Genomic DNA, 18239 nt, shown 5'->3' with positions numbered 1-18239 from the left:
CGGTCGGTTTGGTTCGGTTGATTATTAAAAAGTCATCCAAACCAAACTAAACCAATGCGGTTTGGATTGGTTTGGTTGGTGCGGTTTACAACATAACGTTTTAGTATCGAACAATTTTAAACATAAAAAAAAAAACTTGAAATTCCAAAATAACATTGTAGTACCAATAAAAAAATGTTTATCCAAAATCACATTATAGTATCTTACGATTTTAAATATCTAAAAAAATAACTTGAATTTCCAAAATAACATCATAGTACTGATAAAAGTTGTTTATCTAAAAAATAAAAACAACTTGAAGTTCCATTAATCATCCACAAGAGTGTCAACTATCTATTGTGATATATTAAATGTGATAAAAAAGTTGAAATTGAATAACATACAAGTGAGAAAATCCGTAAACTCAATGCCTTAATATTTTGGGTGAATATGTGATATCAAACCTTACTTGTGCAATTACTTTCAGCTCTATAGTTGAATTACCACTTTGGGCTAAAAGCTTCCAAACAAGTGAGGTTGGTCACACATCCATGAGATTTCATTTTGTCACGCTATCGGTTACTCGGGCACCCTACGCCTTTTCCTTTTTACTCTTCCGCTACTTAAGTAGCGGACGTTATAAAAATGAGAATTTCTGAAAAATGTTGTCCGCTACTTAAGTAGCGGACGGTGGTATTTTGGTAAATTCGTAAGGCGCGCGAAAAAATGGGTAGGATGACAAAAGTAAATCTCATCATCCAAAGCCTTAATGCTTTTGGTGTCACTTGTGTAGTTGATGTTTTCTCTCCCGACCCCCTGCCTTTCTTTTCTACCCCTTGAATTTCCGTTTTTGCCCTTGGGGGGTACTTCGGTTTGTACGAACCGGATTTTTTTGTCATGCTCAAAAAATTCAGTTAATAAAAACCGAAATTTTGTGTTCCAAATTTTTTCCCAGATTTCCTGCATAAATTCAGCATCAGACCCTCAACTTCCACAATTTATTTGAAATACTAAACGATGTCCGATTTGAGTAAACGACCACTCGTTGGAAAACTTAGGGTGTCAAGATTACAAATATAATTTTTGTTTTGAGGGTTAACTATCAAATTGGTTCAGTTTGACCAAATAATGGGTACTGATACAGAAACAGAGCAGAAACTTTTCTCAAACTTGTAGGTAGATTTTCTCATACTATACTTAATAAAATTTAACAATTTCAGTGTCAATCCTGTAGTAAATATTGTCTTCTTTACACTAGATTAAAAATCATTAGCATACAAATTATATTCAGAGAGATATGATAAATTTACCACATGTAGCTCTACACGAATTTTCACATAAATCTTTCTTCTTTTCTTAACATTTATGTTATTTCGGTTTATATAAACCGAATTTTTTTTTCATGTTTAAAAATTTCGGTTTGTATAAACCGAAATAAGTTGGCCAGATTTTTTCAAACCGCAAGGGGCAAAATGACATTTTTGGGGATATAAAAGAAAGGCGGGGTCGGGAGAGAAAACATCTGTGTAATTGCTCTTGGTCAAATATGTTGATCCAACCCAATAAGACTCTTGATCACACTCAAACAAGTTTAGTCATATTATTAAATCATGCTTTGTTGTAACCTTTTAAAAAAAAATCTTTATGATGTTTTTTTTAAAAAAAAAAATCCCCTAAACTTTGGTCCTTTTAGCTTTTTACTTTTGTTCTAAAATTTTGATTCTTTTAAGAAACCAAAGTATAATTAATAATGTTTTACCATTTGTACTATACCTTACAAAAACTAAAAGCATCCATTAAAAGATTTTTTTTTTCCATTTTTAATAAAGTAAGGGTAAGAACATCTTAATTTATCAATATTTATTATTTTTTAATTTATGTGAAAAACTTTAAAAGGACAAAAAATTTGATACGGAGTGAGTACTTGTTAGGAAAACAAAAATATTATGGTGTGGTGGACTAAGACTCTGTTTGATAAAAATAGTGGTTAGCTGATAAGTTAACTGAGAGTCCAAGATTCAAGTCTTGACGTGGTGAAAAAACCTAACACTAACAATTAATTAAAAACAAAATACAAAAATATTATATTTTTATATTGAAAATAAATTACTATTTATATTTTAAAAATATTAACTATATATAAATTTTAGAATATGTGGCGAAACACTCGAGGCAAAGTCGGCAAATCTCGCGGCCTTACCTATGCGAACACTTTACCTGTGCAATTATGTTTGTATACATATGATCGTTTATGAGTTCTCTATAGCTCAAACACCCAAACTCAATTATAATTTCACCTTTAACTAGAAGCCCAAAAATGCCAACACTAGTAACTGAAGAATCCCAAATTACCAATATTTTCGGCACTTCAGGTTTCAAATGTAAGAAACTAGTCACAACTTTGTCCTCAGAAGCCACTATCTTTGATATCATTCAATCCATTATCAAAACCAAACAACCTGAAATTGATTCACCATTTAGTGTCCTTGATTTAAGGGTTGTCATTAACCAGATGAACAAATGGACTACAAACCTTCCAACCGTGAAGCCTTTCTATGCTGTTAAGTGTAACCCAAATATTTCACTTCTAGGTGCATTGGCTTTACTAGGCGCCAATTTTGATTGTGCAAGCCCCGTTGAAATTGAATCTGTTTTATCGCTTGGCGTTTCACCTGACTGAATCATTTATGCCAACCCGTGTAAATCAGAGTCACACATTAATTATGCTGCAAGTGTCGGCGTCAATGTAACAACCTTTGACACTGTTGGAGAAGTCGAAAAAATAAAAATGTGGCACCCGAATTGTGAGTTGGTCCTTCGGATTAAGCCAGAGGAAGACAACAGAGCACAATTTAGTTTGGGTCTGAAATTCGGCGCGCTCCTTAACGAAGTTCCTGAGCTCCTCAAAGCTGCTGATGAGGCTGGACTTAAAGTAACCGGTGTGTCGTTCCACATAGGCAGTGCAGGAGCGAGCACACAAGCTTACCGCGGAGCCATTTTATTGGCTAAAACTGTTTTCGAAACAGCTTCACATCTTGGAATGCCGAAAATGAAAATTCTCAATATTGGTGGAGGGTTCACTCCTAGATCAAAATTTGACGAAGCATCATTAAACATTAATGAAGCAATTAAATCTTATTTTGAAAACGAAGAGGATCTTGTTGTTATTGGCGAACCAGGTACTTACTTTGCGGAAACGACATTCACCTTAGCAACAAAAGTTATTGGAAAACGTGTGAGGGGTGAATTAAGAGAGTATTGGATCGACGATGGAATTCATGGAAGTCTTGGTAACGTTGTTTATGATTATTTTATCATTACGTGCTCGACATTTAGATTTGGTTCAAAACTCGAGAATGTTACATGCAAAGACACCAAAACCTACCCTTCAACGGTTTTTGGACCCACTCTTGATTCAACTGATACGGTTCTTAAAGAGTACGAATTACCCGAACTTGAAATGAACGATTGGCTTGTGTTTTCAAATATGGGTGCTTATACAAGTTCTCTTGGAACAAATTTCAATGGGTTTAGTTCATATGCTAAAAATGTTTACATTGCATATTCAAGTGATCAAGTTTTATCGCAAGAGAACAACTCATGATGTTCCGATTAATATATTATCCAAATTCTATGCTGTCACTAACTGCATACAGTCGTGTAGTCATTGATTTTTGAATGTCTGATTTTGATCTGACGGTCTATAATAAAGGGATATTCTGATTTTATAAAATGTGAAGTTTCAGTCAAACAATTTTAAACTGTCTGATGGAGATCAGACGATCAGTAAGCTGTAACTACACAACTGCATGCATACAGTGACTACACCGAACTCAATTGTGGAAGTTTTTCTTTTTAATTAAGTTTGTGTTTTATTTATTTAAAATATTATTTTTCTTATTTTTTTTCTCGCATTTGCATCGTTGACATACTCCTATATTGCTACAAATCACTATTTTAATTGAATAAATTTAGTATACAAAAACCATATGGGAGGTGTTTGAACCATATATAGGGAGTATTCGAATTTTAAAATAGGGGGCTTTCGAATTTTAAAATTCAAATATGTAAAAATCCTAAAATTTTATTTTGCCACGAAAGTTTCAAACCATGTATAGAAAAGGGGGTATTCAAATATTAAAATCTGAATGTGTAAAAATCCTAAAATATCATTTTGGCACAATAGGGGTGAAGCACGGACTCCGACACGGATACCGTGACACGACACGGACACGGACATCACGACACCGCTAATGTACAAAATATAGGACACTGACACCGCTACATATTATAAAACATATAAATTAATAATCAAAATATATACATGTAAATCTAATTTGAGCTTAAAACAAGATATGATAGTATTTTACCTTTATTTATCCATCTACGACCGAAAAAACTAAAAATATCGGAATCAAAATGTAATGTCTTCAATCCCTCATTGATCAATATTGTTGTTTCTACACATTTTTAACTCTTGTAGATATGCCTGATATGTGCCTAAGGAGAGTATAAGCAAAGAAAAAATAATTATTTTTGGGACACTTGTCCAACACGTGTCATACGAGTGTCTTACAGGTGTCAGACACCGATCAAAAGAGTGTCAAACTAAAGGAAAAATTGAATTTTTTTCGACACCGATATGAGCTATCCGACACGTGTCGAACGAGTGTCATACGAGTGTCGGACACCGACACGTATCGGACACCGCGACACGCCTAATCATAGAGGTGTCGGTGCTTCCTAGATAGGGGCTCAAACCATGTATAGGAATTCAGATGTATAAAATTAATTTTTTACTATCCGAAATCAAAAATTTACTTCATTCGGTCACTATTATAAACAAAAAAACTAATTTTTAAGTATATTGAAAAATATCTAATCTATATTATTCAAGGTAAACTTAGAAAGAAAAGAAAGAAGAAGAAAAAAGTGGGGCAGGGCGTGAGAAGTAGGGGGCAAAAAGAAACTCACTTCCATTGGGTTTGTTACCCACTCAACAAAACCAGGCCTAAATTAAACCCTACAAAGATAGGCCCATAATTCAAAACAATAACCTAACGGCTAGTTCATTGTATATTGTTTTAGGTTCTCCAACGGTCATATTTTTATGCTATCTTATCTTCCATTATTATAAATAAACCGCTCCGTTTACCCTAATCACACATCTTCTGTACGATCAATCAATTTTTTCTCACTGCAATATCGATTTTTCAATCACTTTCAACAATGGAGACTCCATCATCCACTTCAAGAAGAGTCACAAGATCACAAACCTTGTCTTGTTCCAACAACAACAACATTCCATTTTCAAGTAAGTCATGGTTTTTCATTATCAAAAATTCGATTTTGGAAAATGGGTTTTGTTCATTTTCAAGTGTGATGATTTTCTTTCATCAAAAAAATTGATTTTTTAAAATGGGTTTGATTATTTAGTGATGATTGTCTTTTATCAAAAAAATCGATTTTTTAAAACGGGCTTTGATTATTTTGAAGTGACTGATGATTTTTCTTTATAAAAATTTGATTTTGGAAATTGGGTTTTGATCCTTTTGGTTTTCTTGATTCAGGAAAGATCGAGGACTCGGAGCAGAACGCGACGAAATCAAGACAAAGAGGACAACAGCAACAAGATCGGTGTGCGCTGATCGACATATCAAACGATTCTCCGATTGTTGGACTTGCGATTGGAGATGTCGAGACACCTTTATCGAGCATTGCGAAGCAGAGGGGAAGCCGAGTGAAGAAGACTCCTGGATCTGGTGAAGCTTTGTTGAGGGGTCAAGTGAAAACCCTTTTGCAGAAAGTTGAGGAAGAAGCTGAGATTTCAAAACTCACAATGGATATTCGTCCTTTTCTTCAATTCATTAACTCTCCAATGCAACTTATTGCTCCAACTCCTGCAAACACCCCTCAAATTCCAAATATCAACAACACTTCCACTGGTTTCACAGGGTTTTCACCTTCTTCTGTTGTCCAAGAACAACTTATTTCTCAGGTTTGTTTTAATCTTGTTAAAATTAATGTATTTTGTATCTTGTCAAAAAGTTTCAAGAAAATGAATGTTTTTGTTGTTGTTGTTGGCAGATGGTGAATCAAGGAGTTGTTGTAAAGAATGAAGAACACATTGAATCTGAAAAGAATGTGTTAAGTCCACTGGTGTTAGATTTCTCTGAAAAATCTGAGGTTACAGAAGACTCTAAGATGGAGTCAACAGAAGATGATGGTGATTCCATTTGGTCAATTCAAGTAAATGCAAGTACACATGATGAAGAAGATGATGAGGAAATAGCTGAAATTGAAGATGAGGAAGAAGAAGATTACTATGAGGGTGTTGAAGAGGAAGAGTATGATGATGGAGGGTTACTACTTGATGAACTTTGTGAGGGTTTGAGCAACATAGGTGTGAATGAAAAGGTGGTTCCAAAGTTTGCTGGGAAACATACAAGATTCGTGTATGATAGTGAAGATGATGAGATTGTGGAAGTTGTTGAAGAATCTGCTGATTCTAACTCTGAGATTTTGCATTTGAAAGGGTTGCCAACTCCAAAAGGAAAGCATATTCGTTTTACTGAGGAGGAAGGAAAATCTGATTAGTGATTTGTGTTTGTTTGTTTGTTTTGGATGATTTGGTTTAGGTTTGGTTGTCTCTCTTATGACACCACATTTTGGCTTTTAGTTTAGTTTCTTTTAATCTGAATGGAGCTAGTGATTTGGACCATATAGAGTATGTGTGGTTTTGATGCTCCAATGAAATTGTTTCTTTCTTTTGTTGTTTAATTGATGATATTCTTGGTTTATTAGCTGGAAATTTATGATTAAAATTCATAATAGCAACTGCAAATTTCTTAAATCATCACATAATAATCATCTGCTCTTTTGTTCTAAATTTTACTAGATTGGTAAATATAGTGTGCTAAAAGGTACTTTTATGATAGAATATGGTATTTACAATCATAGTAAAAAGACAGATTTAATCATTCTAACTATTTCTAAGGTATTCTAAAGTATCTTGTCCACAAAACAAAAAAAGTTACCCTAAAGTAGTACTCCTAAAATCTTTACTGGTAAGAGAGTTATTAAAGTATCTGTCCCAAACAAAAGTTATCCTAAAGTAGTGTACTCCTATAGTACTACTGGTAAGAAAAGTTCAGAAAAGTAAAGTGATACCAGAAGTACGCTCCACCAGAAGTACGCTCCACCAGAATCTAACAGTTTTTAAGGTAAGAAAGAAAAACAAACACATAAATAAACTACCAAGAAACAATGAGGCACACCAACTTGACACCACATGTAGAACAAAACAACAAGAGGGTCTCGAATCCTCCTAACCTATCGAGGTCCAAGATAACACCACAACAAACTCTAATATAAACTTGTGTGTACAAGTGAGAAAATCTCCCTTACCATTAGATTAAATGAGATGTGATGAGACATATTAATCCAATACTAAAATATAAACTTGTGTGTTGTGTAAGACTTGTGTATTTATGCACATCAGACAAAACAATACAAAAATTACATAATTGTTTGTTTTCAAAAGAAAAAGATGTTATTTCTGAAATGTGAAAATGTGGGCTAGGGGAAATATTGAGTTGTTGTTTCCTTTAGATGGTGCTACCTCTATATTGGATGTTCCCTTGTTGGATGTGGTGGAGGAAGATAAGTTAGTATGGTATGATGATGAAATCTACGAGGAGTGCCACTTATGACAGTCCAAGAGGATTGGAAATGGCGTTTGGAAGGTGCATGCTCCACCTAAGGCTAAACACTTGTTATGGCGCATTTGTAATGTATACCAACCCAGATTCGATTGAAAAAGAGAGAGGTTTACACCTTGCCCTTTGGCCTATCCTATCCGTGATCAATATAATGAGGATGATTGACATTTCTTGTTTAACTATAATGACCGTATGCTGGTGTGGCAAACAATTGGTCTTGATGTGATTATTTCGTTGTGGTTTCGAAGTTACAACACGTCAAAGGATGTTATTATGAATATTTTCCATGGTGCGGGTGTTGTGGAACAATAAAAATATTTGTGTTTCGAATAATGCGAAAGAACCGGGACAACAGCTATGAGATGTGGTTTGAAGTGTGCGCAACAGTGACATACAACCCAAACAGAACATGTACAATGTCAAAAATCAGCATATGACTGCTACAAGTGTAATGTTGATGCGGGATTCCATAATGAGCTAGGCAAGACGAGCACTAGTTGGTGTATTAGAAACTACATGGGGGAATTCAAGATGGATGGTACCTCTTGGATTCAAGGGAATTGCTCTATAATTGAAGGGGAAGCAATAGCCTTGCTTGAAGCTATGAAGGAGTTGGATTAAAGAGGCTTCACAAATATTATATTCGAAACCGATTCAAAAGGTGTAGTGGACGCAACTCTTCTTTACATGTCGGTGTTTCTGAATTTAGTTCCTAATTTTTATGATTAAAAGTGTATTGTATTTACATTCAAGCTTTTAGGTGAAATTTATCAAGCGATAAGCGAATATGGTTGCTTATACGCTTGCCGGTACGACCATTTTTTGATCTGGTCTTTATATCTTTGAGTTGTTACTTTCTTGTATTGAAACTTTACAGATTAATGAAATTATTTGAGTTTGTCATTGTCAAAAAAGAGTTGTTAAATTAATTGAAATACCAAGGAAGAAAGGGCACATTAATGAAGAGGGGGTTCAGAAAGAAACCCATTTTAATTTTCAAAAAAGTTGGGTCCAAAAGTTCCTTAATGAAAAGTCCAAACAAGTTACAACTTTTGGTTGGCACAAAAAAAAAAGTATAATTAAAAGGGATGAGAAAAATATAACCACACAACACAACACAACACATTATCCTCATCAGCCATATTCATTCATTCTGCCTAAGAACAGAGAGATGGGAACCACTTCCCTCTCTTCAAACTCACCTTCTCTAATCAATATCATTCTCACTAGACATTCGAATTCACTGCCATCAACAAGACACAACAAGTTCCTCACACTTCAACCTCAAACTCGCCTCACTTTCCATACCATCACATGCAGCAGCAGCAGCAACAGCAGCACCAACACAAACAATGATGAAACAGCCTCAGTTAAAGCACCAACTGCTGCAACACCTGTTGAACTAAAGCTCAAGAGAAGATCTAGAAGGCAACAAGCTAGACAACAGAGAGAGAATGGAACTGTCACAAATAGCATAGAGCAACCTAATAAGGTAAAGGCACCTAAGAAATGGGAGGAAATGAGTTTAACTGAGAAGGCACTTGAGCTTTATGTGGGAGAGAAAGGTGCTCTCTTTTGGCTTAATAAATTTGCATATGCTTCAATCTTCATCATGATTGGACTTTGGATAGCTTTTAGGTTTGTAGGTCCTGCACTTAATATTTATCAGTTGGATCAACCTCTACTGTCACCTAGTGATGTATTGAAGGGATCTTCATGATCTCAAGTTTTGAATTTGATGAAACCATCCATTGGTTTAACTTTTAGTTTCTGAACTCAAATGCTCTCCAGTTATGTTGCTCTGCTTCGAATTTGGTCTGTTTTTTATTTATCATATAGTGCATATACAAAGTTTGGACATAATTTGAATGTATGTACAATACTACAAATATTTAGGAGCACAAAAACCAATCATTTTGGTTATTTCAATGATAAAGTCCTTTATTTTTCTTTTATTAGAATACAAGAACCTTAAAACGTTGTTAGTAGTTATATACACGCCACACGATCTTAAATTGCAGTTACAAAATCATTGAGGAGACCTCCAAACCAATATGCCGCAGTCTACAGACCAAAATTTAAGACCGTGGTTGCATTTGCATATAACAAGGAATTGGACTAGAATTGCGAATTTTATGGTAACTCTCCCGTTTACAGCTATTGACAATTAGAATTGAAATTCACTGTATAACGATGGTTAAATTTGTGCGACAATATGAGTAAAATTTGAGAAGGATGGACACAAACAAATTATGAGAACAGAATAATCACAACACCCCAAAATCATCTATATTGCAGAGTTATTGATAATAACTTAATAAGCGTACAGCTTTCGGAAACTGAAAAATACACTGCCATCTATGTCTTATGTAAATATAACGAGCTTGTCATGTATATCAATGTTTTGCTGGCAAAGTACATGCTATAAATTCAAAACAAAAAAAAAACAAAACTAGGGCAAGCAACAAAAATAGATACAACCAATGAATTCAAAATTACACAACGTTGACAGGTTGCATCGGTGCTACTCTGAGTGTTTTACACCTGCAAAAGATGAAACATTGATTACTCAATGGTGTGATAGGCTGATGGCAAATGCAAACATACTTCATTGATTCATAGACTAGCATAATTTTGCTTTCAATCGACATGAAATAGAGAATCACCTGTTACACTCTAGTCTGGATGCATAATTATGATTGTTGCAATTTGTGCACATCCAATCACCACTTCGCCATTGCTTAGCTCTAATAAGTCAAATAGATAAAAGTATTTAATTTGTTAGTCTATGAAAGTACAATAGCATCATTGAAGATCAATAAGATGAACAATTAAGAGATAATAAATCTCGCTGTATGTGTCTGAGCTTGTGAAGTTCAGTGGAGAAGAATTAGTTACCCTTTTCCAAGGAGTGCAGTAGAAGAAACTTGAGGTGGAATTGGAAAGAGTTGAGGCATTGGTAAAATTGGTGCCGAACTAGAGTTAATGCCAATGTAACCAGGGAAGATTGCAGGTTTTGGTTCTGCACTGGTCCCTACTAGCTCTAAACTTGTATAAGTTTGCTGCTGACCATTTGTCTGTAAAAGAAGAAAGATTGTATGTAAGACTGTAAGAGGAGAATAATGTTATTAAAAAAAAGAGCATGTAAAACCACAACAGTGGTCGGTGAATCAGAAAGTAACAAAAGAAGTAAAATCCTTACAGGTCCTACGTTCAATCTCTTGTTATCCCAGTCATAAACCAATTCTTCAGAAGCTAACCGTTTTGTGCCAAGTGCTTTACACCAAAAAAGTGGAAATAACACAAAGTTTAACATCAATTGCTAAAAAAAAAATTCTATATTAAAGAACCCTAGAGAAACCCTAAGAGAGAATACTTAGAGTTGTGAACGAGAGCACAGTATCTGTTCATAGAAGATACAGCTTATGCAATTTGCACACTTACAATCTACACCAAGGAAGGAAGCCATACCTGGTGGAGAAGCATTGCATTTTTTACACTGCAAATTATTTCAACATTGAATCAGAAAAAATAATGAATACTTCATTACTTGTGTAGCTCAACATCATCAAATTTAGATATAAAGTTCAAGACCATACCTGTGAGCGTGAGGAGTAATTATGGAAGCCGCAGTTACAGACCCAGTCCCCATTACGCCAACCATTTGGAGTAGATGGGTTCTGACTCGTAGAATTTTCATAAGGATGTCCAGAACTATAATTTGCACCTGGTGGCCATATGGAAACTGGATGGACACCAAACTTTCCTGCTCCAGTAACAGGCCAATTATAATTCAAATTCAGCGACTGCGGTGGCACACCATTTCCAATATTCATCCTTTGTTCTGGTCCTCCGGGAGCCCTGGAAAAATAGTGTGGATAAGCAGGGAAGGATGCTCCAGTCATTGCAATTGCTGGCATGGCCGCTACTTCCTTTGGTTGTCCGCACTTCTTGCACTTCTCTCTTGATGCATAATTGTTGTTAGTGCAACCTATTGTTCCATTGCATACAAACACATCCCAACAAAGCAGCCAGAGAGAAAGGAACCCACACCAACACGTCGCACGCACACCAACACGTTGCACGCACACCAAATACACATACAAAAAGCACAAACATCTCAACCTAGGTTTTTAAATTTTAAACAAAAAAAATACACAGAGCTAGGACATTAGTGCAATTACAACAACCAAACATTGACGGTGTTGTAGTAAATTACCCTAAACCACCTGTAGCACATGAAGCTATGGTTGTCTCATAAGCAAGTCAGTATCTACTACTAAGGGCTTGTTTAAATTGGCTTATTTGCACATATCTACTGTCATAAACACTTGTCCAAATTTTGGGCAGACCTCACGAAAATGGTTTATGACATATCCATAAGTTGTTTTATGCTTATTTTCATAATCTCTACAGAATAGCTTATGAAAACAGTTTGTAGCTTATATGAAACCAATTTTATTTTATTTTTTGCTATAAAAATAGATTTTTGAGCTTATGAAAAATGGATTATGCAAATAATAAGCTTTTATGTTAATTTATAAGTTCTCACTAGCAAAAATTGTATCTTCATAAGCTATTATTTCATAAAATACCTTAACAAACATATAAATAATACATAAAAGCTTATTTATTTGTATAATTTGTTTTGCATAAGTTCAAATATAACACAATCCAAACAGGCCCTATACATAAGTACTTAAAAGAAAAGCGCTTATTCTCTAAACACTTAAGTAAGTTGTTTATCCAAACATGACAAAACTACTATCTATCCACTTTGCAAAACAAAATTACCACACTACCACACTAGGTGACTACAGACTAATTCTCTTATTCCACTTCACTCTTATTTTCCAGTCACTGATACCAACTCAAACACTAAATAAAAACATAGAAATAAGTTCTTATCTTATCAGTTATTTCCTCAATCAAAACCAAACAACCCAATTCAAAAATCACATCCATAAGCAAAATAATTACTTAATTCCAAAAAAAAAAACAGTTAATGAATCTCATTACTCAAAATCCACACAAGAAATGAAAAACCCAGAAAAAAGAAGTGAGAGAATGGGTTAAGTAAGTAAGTAACTAACCGGTGCAGATCCAATCGCCGATACGAGGAAGCCACTTGGAATCAGCAGGGGTTTTGGTATCAACGAGAAGACGTGGTTGTTTGCAACGGTTACAGAATGATCTGAAAGCGTAGTTTCTGTTGTTACAACTACTACACTCCCAATCACCTTCTCTACCTTCCCCCATTCTTTTATTAATATTTTCACTGTCTTTGTCTTCTCGGAACCAAAAAAACCAGACAAAAGGGACGAACAAGAACAAAGAAGTGAAATCAAAATTGTCAAATTTATTTATTTATTTATTTATTTATTTATTACTGTATACATATGAAAAATAAAATAATAATAATTATTATTATTACAGATAGTTGGGCCGGGCCTTATGAGTTCGTTTAATTGCTTTTTGCAACTCCGATGTTTCTCATACACCTTATTGTTTCCTTCTCAAAATACCTTGGATCTGAAAGTTTATTTCCAAAATGTAAATATTTTTTTTAGCAATGATAAGGTTTCATGTTATTTTTGTGGTTTTTTCTCAACTACCCCTTCATAATTGAGGCTATTTATCCATCAACTAATGAGAACAAGTCATATGCATAATCCATGTGAAACCAAAGTTAGTTACAAGTTAGTTGTGGATATTACATGCAAAATTTATTCTTTAGACCATCTAATATGCTCACAAACACCCCCTAACCCCCGCAAAAAAAAAAAAAAAAAAAAAAAAATATCTTCCACTCGGTAGGTCTAAGAAGTTATATTCCGGTTGGTTTAAAATATATGCTAGGTTGCAATTTTTGTACCATCACTTTTTCGACGAAATTTGAATCTCTTATTCTCTTCAAATTTTGAATAACATTTTACAATTTTGAGATGTATAGCCAATTTTCAAAAGTAAATACTTTCTCCAACCTCATATACAAGCAAAAATTTATTTTTCAAATTTATTGAATAACATTAACTGATATATCTATATCTGATTCATAAGTTATTCAATGAATCTAAAAATAAAATATTTACTTATATACGAGATCATAGAGAGTAACAATTTTGATGACCAGTTTGTATATTATGAAGTTTTGAACACAAGCATGACAAAAATACTTGAGACATGACAACAAGCCGTCTTTAGTTTCTATTATTTTACGTAATGTGAGCATATGATGTCGGTAATCTATATTGGACACTTGCAGTGGCGCTTAATTTTTATCGAACAAAATGCTTTTACATGTAATATTTAATTGAAAATTTAAAATCACTGAAATTTGATGCTTTACATATACACCCTCTTAAGAAAAATCTAATTTAGATTCTATAGAATAACAAGTCAACAACGTAAACATGTCGATTGTCGACCACCTCCTTTGTCTCACTTTCCATCATTTTCCAATTGCTTTTTTCAGCTTCAAATACAAATTCAAATCACCATGGTTTTCAATTTCTCAGTTGATCACTGAGAATATCAAATGGAAAAAAAGATTGGTTATAGTGATGCAAACAGAAAATACTATGGAAGTGCTCTATGTTGGTGGTTAACAGTTTCAGTTGTAGCAATCCTTGTAGTAGCTGCTGGTGTTTTTACTATATTCATCAACTTTCATCGTCTTTCTCATTCACCTCAACCCTCCAACATCGTTCCAAAATATGCTTCCTCTTTTCAGTTAGCCCTCCAATTTTTCGACGTCCAAAAATGTAACCTTAATCTATTCTTAACATCTGTTTGAATTGACTTATTTGAATTTATATAATGGCATAAGCACTTATAAGCGTTTTAGGATAACTTATGAAAACAACTTATAGTTTATATGGAAATCGTCCGACTTTATTTATTTTTAGTTATAGAAATAACATATACATAAGCACATACTCCCTTCGGTGTCATTTATAAGCAACGATTCATTTTTCAGGTTCGTTGAATAATTGATGTATCAGGTCTATAATTTGGAGCAAGTATATGATCATTTGTATAAAATGAAAATTTTCCAATATAATAGAAAGTGATATATTATGTATATTATGCAGCTGGTAAGCTGAAGAATAATAGGGTTTGGTGGAGAGGGGATTCAGGGCTAAGAGATGGTAGCGAGGAAAATTTGGATTTGTCGAAAGGATTGTATGATGCTGGTGATCTTGTGAAATTTGGGTTTCCAATGGCTTTCACTGCTACTGTATTGTCTTGGGCTATTCTTGAATATGGACATAACATGGATGCAGTTAAGCAGCTAGATTATGCAGTAGACTCACTTAAGTGGATCACTGATTATCTTGTTAATGCACATCCTTTTGCTGAGGTGCTTTATATTCAGGTAAAAAACTAATTGTTACTGAGATCACAGTCTAAGTTTTAAATAAAGATTTGTGACCGCGATTTGGACTTGGTATAAATGTTTTTGATGTTGTTGAAACGTTCATGCGACTGAGGCTGCATTATGTATAAGTTATTCTATAACAAAAGATAAAATAAAGTTAAACTATTTTCATTTAAGCTATAAGCTGTTTTCATAAGCTATCTTGGAGAGCTTATGAAAATAAGCTGAAAACAACTTATAGACATGTCATAAGCTGTTTTCATAAGCTCTCCCACACAGTCTCACAAATACTTATTTTATTAGATAAATTCAAATAAGCCAATCCAGATAGGTCCTGAGACTTTGTACTATACAATCTGATGTTCTACAATTCCATTAGATTCTGATAAAAAAATAGATTGTATCCTTTCCGTTCTCTTTGCGATTGTTTTCTTCAATAAACGAAGAACTTGAAAGTTTGGTTTTTCTTGTGTATGATTGAAGGTAGGGGATCCTGAGGTAGACCACAATTGCTGGGAAAGGCCCGAAAACATGACCGAAAAAAGGCCACTCACTCAAGTTAACTCATCTTACCCAGGAACAGAAGTTGCAGCAGAAACCGCAGCGGCGTTAGCCTCAGCATCTCTAGTTTTTAAGGAGATTAATCTCACTTACTCTCAGATTCTCCTTGAACATGCTCAGCAACTGTTTATTTTTGCTGATACATACAAAGTTTCTTACAGTGTTAGTATTCCACAAGTTGGAAAATACTATAACTCATCTGGTTATGAGGATGAACTTTTATGGGCAAGTACCTGGCTCTATCATGCAACAAAGGATCCATCATATCTAAATTATGTGACAGAGAAAAATAAGAATGAATTTGGCAGTTTAGGAAGTGGTTCTTGGTTTAGTTGGGATGATAAGCATGCTGCAACTCAGGTATGAAGTATATGATGAAGTATTTTTGTGCGTTCTGAACGGAAGAACTATGAAACACAAATACACTGACATGTAGACACTGATGATAATTTGAGGAAATGAAAGTTATTGAATGTAACCACATGTGTCGGTGTCCGATACCAACACGTGTCAGACACGAGAAACACCTTTCTTGTGTCGGTGCTACATTAAACTGTTGATGAACTAGACACATGGTCATTATTGTGATAAATTTTCTCATACATTTTGTGACATTGAATTAGGTCCTTTTGTCAAGACTAAATTTCTTTGGTGCTGGAGATGTTCCAGATACAGAGAACCTTGACCTTCAGAAGTACAGAGAAACTGCTGAAATACTCATGTGCAAGTTTCTACCAGATTCACCAACAGCCACAACCAACAGAACCAAAAGTATGATTCATTTCATCCCTATAGCATTTTCAAAGTCATGTGCATTCATTTTTGTTAGTAAGTTCAGGAGAATAAGGTTTCCATTTTAAGTCAATTATGCTAAAGACGATTAAAAAGAAATAAGAGATTAAATTGTAATATCTACTTTTGATGCATGCAAGCTATTACTCACACAAACTTTGATTGCAAAACAGGTGGACTGATTTGGGTGGTACCATGGAATTCTTTGCAACATTCAGTTGCTTCTGCATTCTTAGCTGTTATTTATAGTGATTACATGTTCACATCTCAAACCGAAAATCTATATTGTAGTGGGAAAATGTATAAGCCAGTAGATCTCCGTAAATTCGCCATTTCTCAGGTATGCATGTCTTACAAAATTACATCAATAATTTTCTTCATCAGTCAACTCCCAATCCCTCATGTTTTTATAGGAGTCCACATATGTGCAAACTTCTAAACAAAGTCTACAACCATGACTTCAAGGTTTTTTATGGCTCTTCGGCCACATTTGAGTGAATTTTTTTTCACAATATCAAAGATTGTTATGTGACTACGACATGACCATGATTTAAACTCAGCATTGTTTAAAAGTTTTAGCAATTTGGCTTTATGCTTACGTGATTCTATAAACTCAGCATTGTTTAAAGATACTAGCAACTTGGTTTTAGCCCCTATTTGGATAAACAACTTATTTGAGTGTTTATAGCATACGAGCTTATCGTTTGAGAGCTTATGTTGGATAAGCTATTTGTGTTTGGATGATTAAATAAATAAAAAAAACACTTATAAAATGTTATAATTTCAGGTAGATTATGTGTTGGGAGAAAATCCAATGAATATGAGTTTTCTTGTGGGACACGGAAGTGAATACCCTAAATACATACATCATAGAGGATCTTCAATTCCAGTTGATGCTAAAACTGGCTGTAGGGATGGATTCAAGTGGTATGACTCACCTGACCCTAATCCTAATGTGGCATTTGGAGCTATAGTGGGTGGCCCCTTTTTCAATGAGACATATAATGATTTCAGGAATAACTCAATGCAAGCTGAACCAACCACTTATAGTAATGCACTTTTAGTTGGTCTCCTCTCTGGCTTGGTTGCTAGTTCCTCTGTAGTTTCCTCTTTCTAGAATCCAAATATGTTGTGTATATATGTGATCCAATTTTGTTGTGGCATGTGTAAATACTCCCCCACATTAGCTTTATTTGGCATCAACACCTTCCTTCTAAATGAGATGCTAGCATAATCCCAAAAAATGAAAAAAATGAGATGCTAGTATCATATTGTACAAAGTATCTAATGCCGTTTTGTAGTGAATACTGAATAGTGTCTAATCTCTTTCGAAAAACTTGTTAGACACACGAAATGGATTCTCTCTCATTTTTCAATTGTGTTTTCTTCATATACAAGAGTCAACCACATGTTGGTATCTAATCGATAAACCGAACTTAATGGTTTACTAAGTCCACTTTGACTTATCCCACATTGTCATTTCTCACACTCAACAATACAACGTAACTCAGGATTACCGCGGATCTCTTCCCTCAAAACTAGAGGGTTAATATAAAGAATTGAAGACAATTTCACAGAAAAATTTACACCTTTGAGTTTCTTGCATGAGCAAAAGAAGCATCACTTGATAGTTGTGCAAATCTTATTTTCCTGCTAAATATTAAGAAATCCTGATTATGGTAGTTCATTGGCACTCACAGCATTGTTGAAACAAAGCACAAAATAGGGGGGGAGTTGATGCAAGTAATTGAAAATTCAACCCACAAGCAACTTAGCAATTAATTGATATTGTTATGGTTAGTCAG

At 34.4% G+C, this 18239-nt stretch overlaps 4 protein-coding genes and 1 pseudogene across 5 annotated transcripts; 4 read left to right on the top strand and 1 right to left on the bottom strand.

The window, feature by feature from the left end:
- Positions 1-2296: 2296 nt before the first annotated feature.
- On the top strand, positions 2297-3583 carry LOC123922830 (annotated as a pseudogene).
- Positions 3584-5129: 1546 nt separating this feature from the next.
- LOC123921782 lies at positions 5130-6790 on the top strand. The gene is made up of 3 exons (XM_045974458.1): positions 5130-5293; positions 5550-5977; positions 6067-6790. The coding sequence occupies exons 1-3, from the start codon at positions 5209-5211 to the stop codon at positions 6574-6576; spliced, it is 1023 nt and encodes a 340-aa protein (XP_045830414.1). The 5' UTR covers positions 5130-5208; the 3' UTR covers positions 6577-6790.
- Positions 6791-8811: 2021 nt separating this feature from the next.
- Positions 8812-9466, top strand: LOC123923010. Its single transcript, XM_045975658.1, has one exon. The coding sequence runs from the start codon at positions 8872-8874 to the stop codon at positions 9418-9420; it is 549 nt and encodes a 182-aa protein (XP_045831614.1). The 5' UTR covers positions 8812-8871; the 3' UTR covers positions 9421-9466.
- A 498-nt stretch (positions 9467-9964) lies between these two features.
- Positions 9965-13063, bottom strand: LOC123923009 (RNA-binding protein involved in heterochromatin assembly dri1). Of its 2 annotated transcripts, none has more exons than XM_045975656.1 (7): positions 12794-13063; positions 11300-11691; positions 11172-11199; positions 10903-10976; positions 10599-10777; positions 10367-10447; positions 9965-10244 (listed from the first exon to the last, which is right to left on the bottom strand). In XM_045975656.1, the coding sequence occupies exons 1-7, from the start codon at positions 12957-12959 to the stop codon at positions 10196-10198; spliced, it is 969 nt and encodes a 322-aa protein (XP_045831612.1). In that variant the 5' UTR covers positions 12960-13063; the 3' UTR covers positions 9965-10195. The 2 variants fall into 2 exon arrangements, with proteins under 2 accessions (XP_045831612.1, XP_045831613.1); XM_045975657.1 differs by having other exon boundaries at positions 11300-11663; positions 12794-12930.
- A 1023-nt stretch (positions 13064-14086) lies between these two features.
- LOC123924680 (endoglucanase 2-like) lies at positions 14087-17880 on the top strand. Its single transcript, XM_045977639.1, has 6 exons — positions 14087-14464; positions 14795-15078; positions 15565-16002; positions 16266-16413; positions 16608-16774; positions 17222-17880. Exons 1-6 carry the CDS (start codon positions 14239-14241, stop codon positions 17549-17551), a joined length of 1593 nt encoding a protein of 530 aa, XP_045833595.1. The 5' UTR covers positions 14087-14238; the 3' UTR covers positions 17552-17880.
- Positions 17881-18239: the final 359 nt, after the last annotated feature.

Source organism: Trifolium pratense, linkage group LG4, assembly GCF_020283565.1.
Source record: "Trifolium pratense cultivar HEN17-A07 linkage group LG4, ARS_RC_1.1, whole genome shotgun sequence".
In the NCBI taxonomy this organism is placed as follows: domain Eukaryota; kingdom Viridiplantae; phylum Streptophyta; class Magnoliopsida; order Fabales; family Fabaceae; genus Trifolium; species Trifolium pratense.
This window is presented reverse-complemented; position numbering and strand designations above follow the sequence as displayed.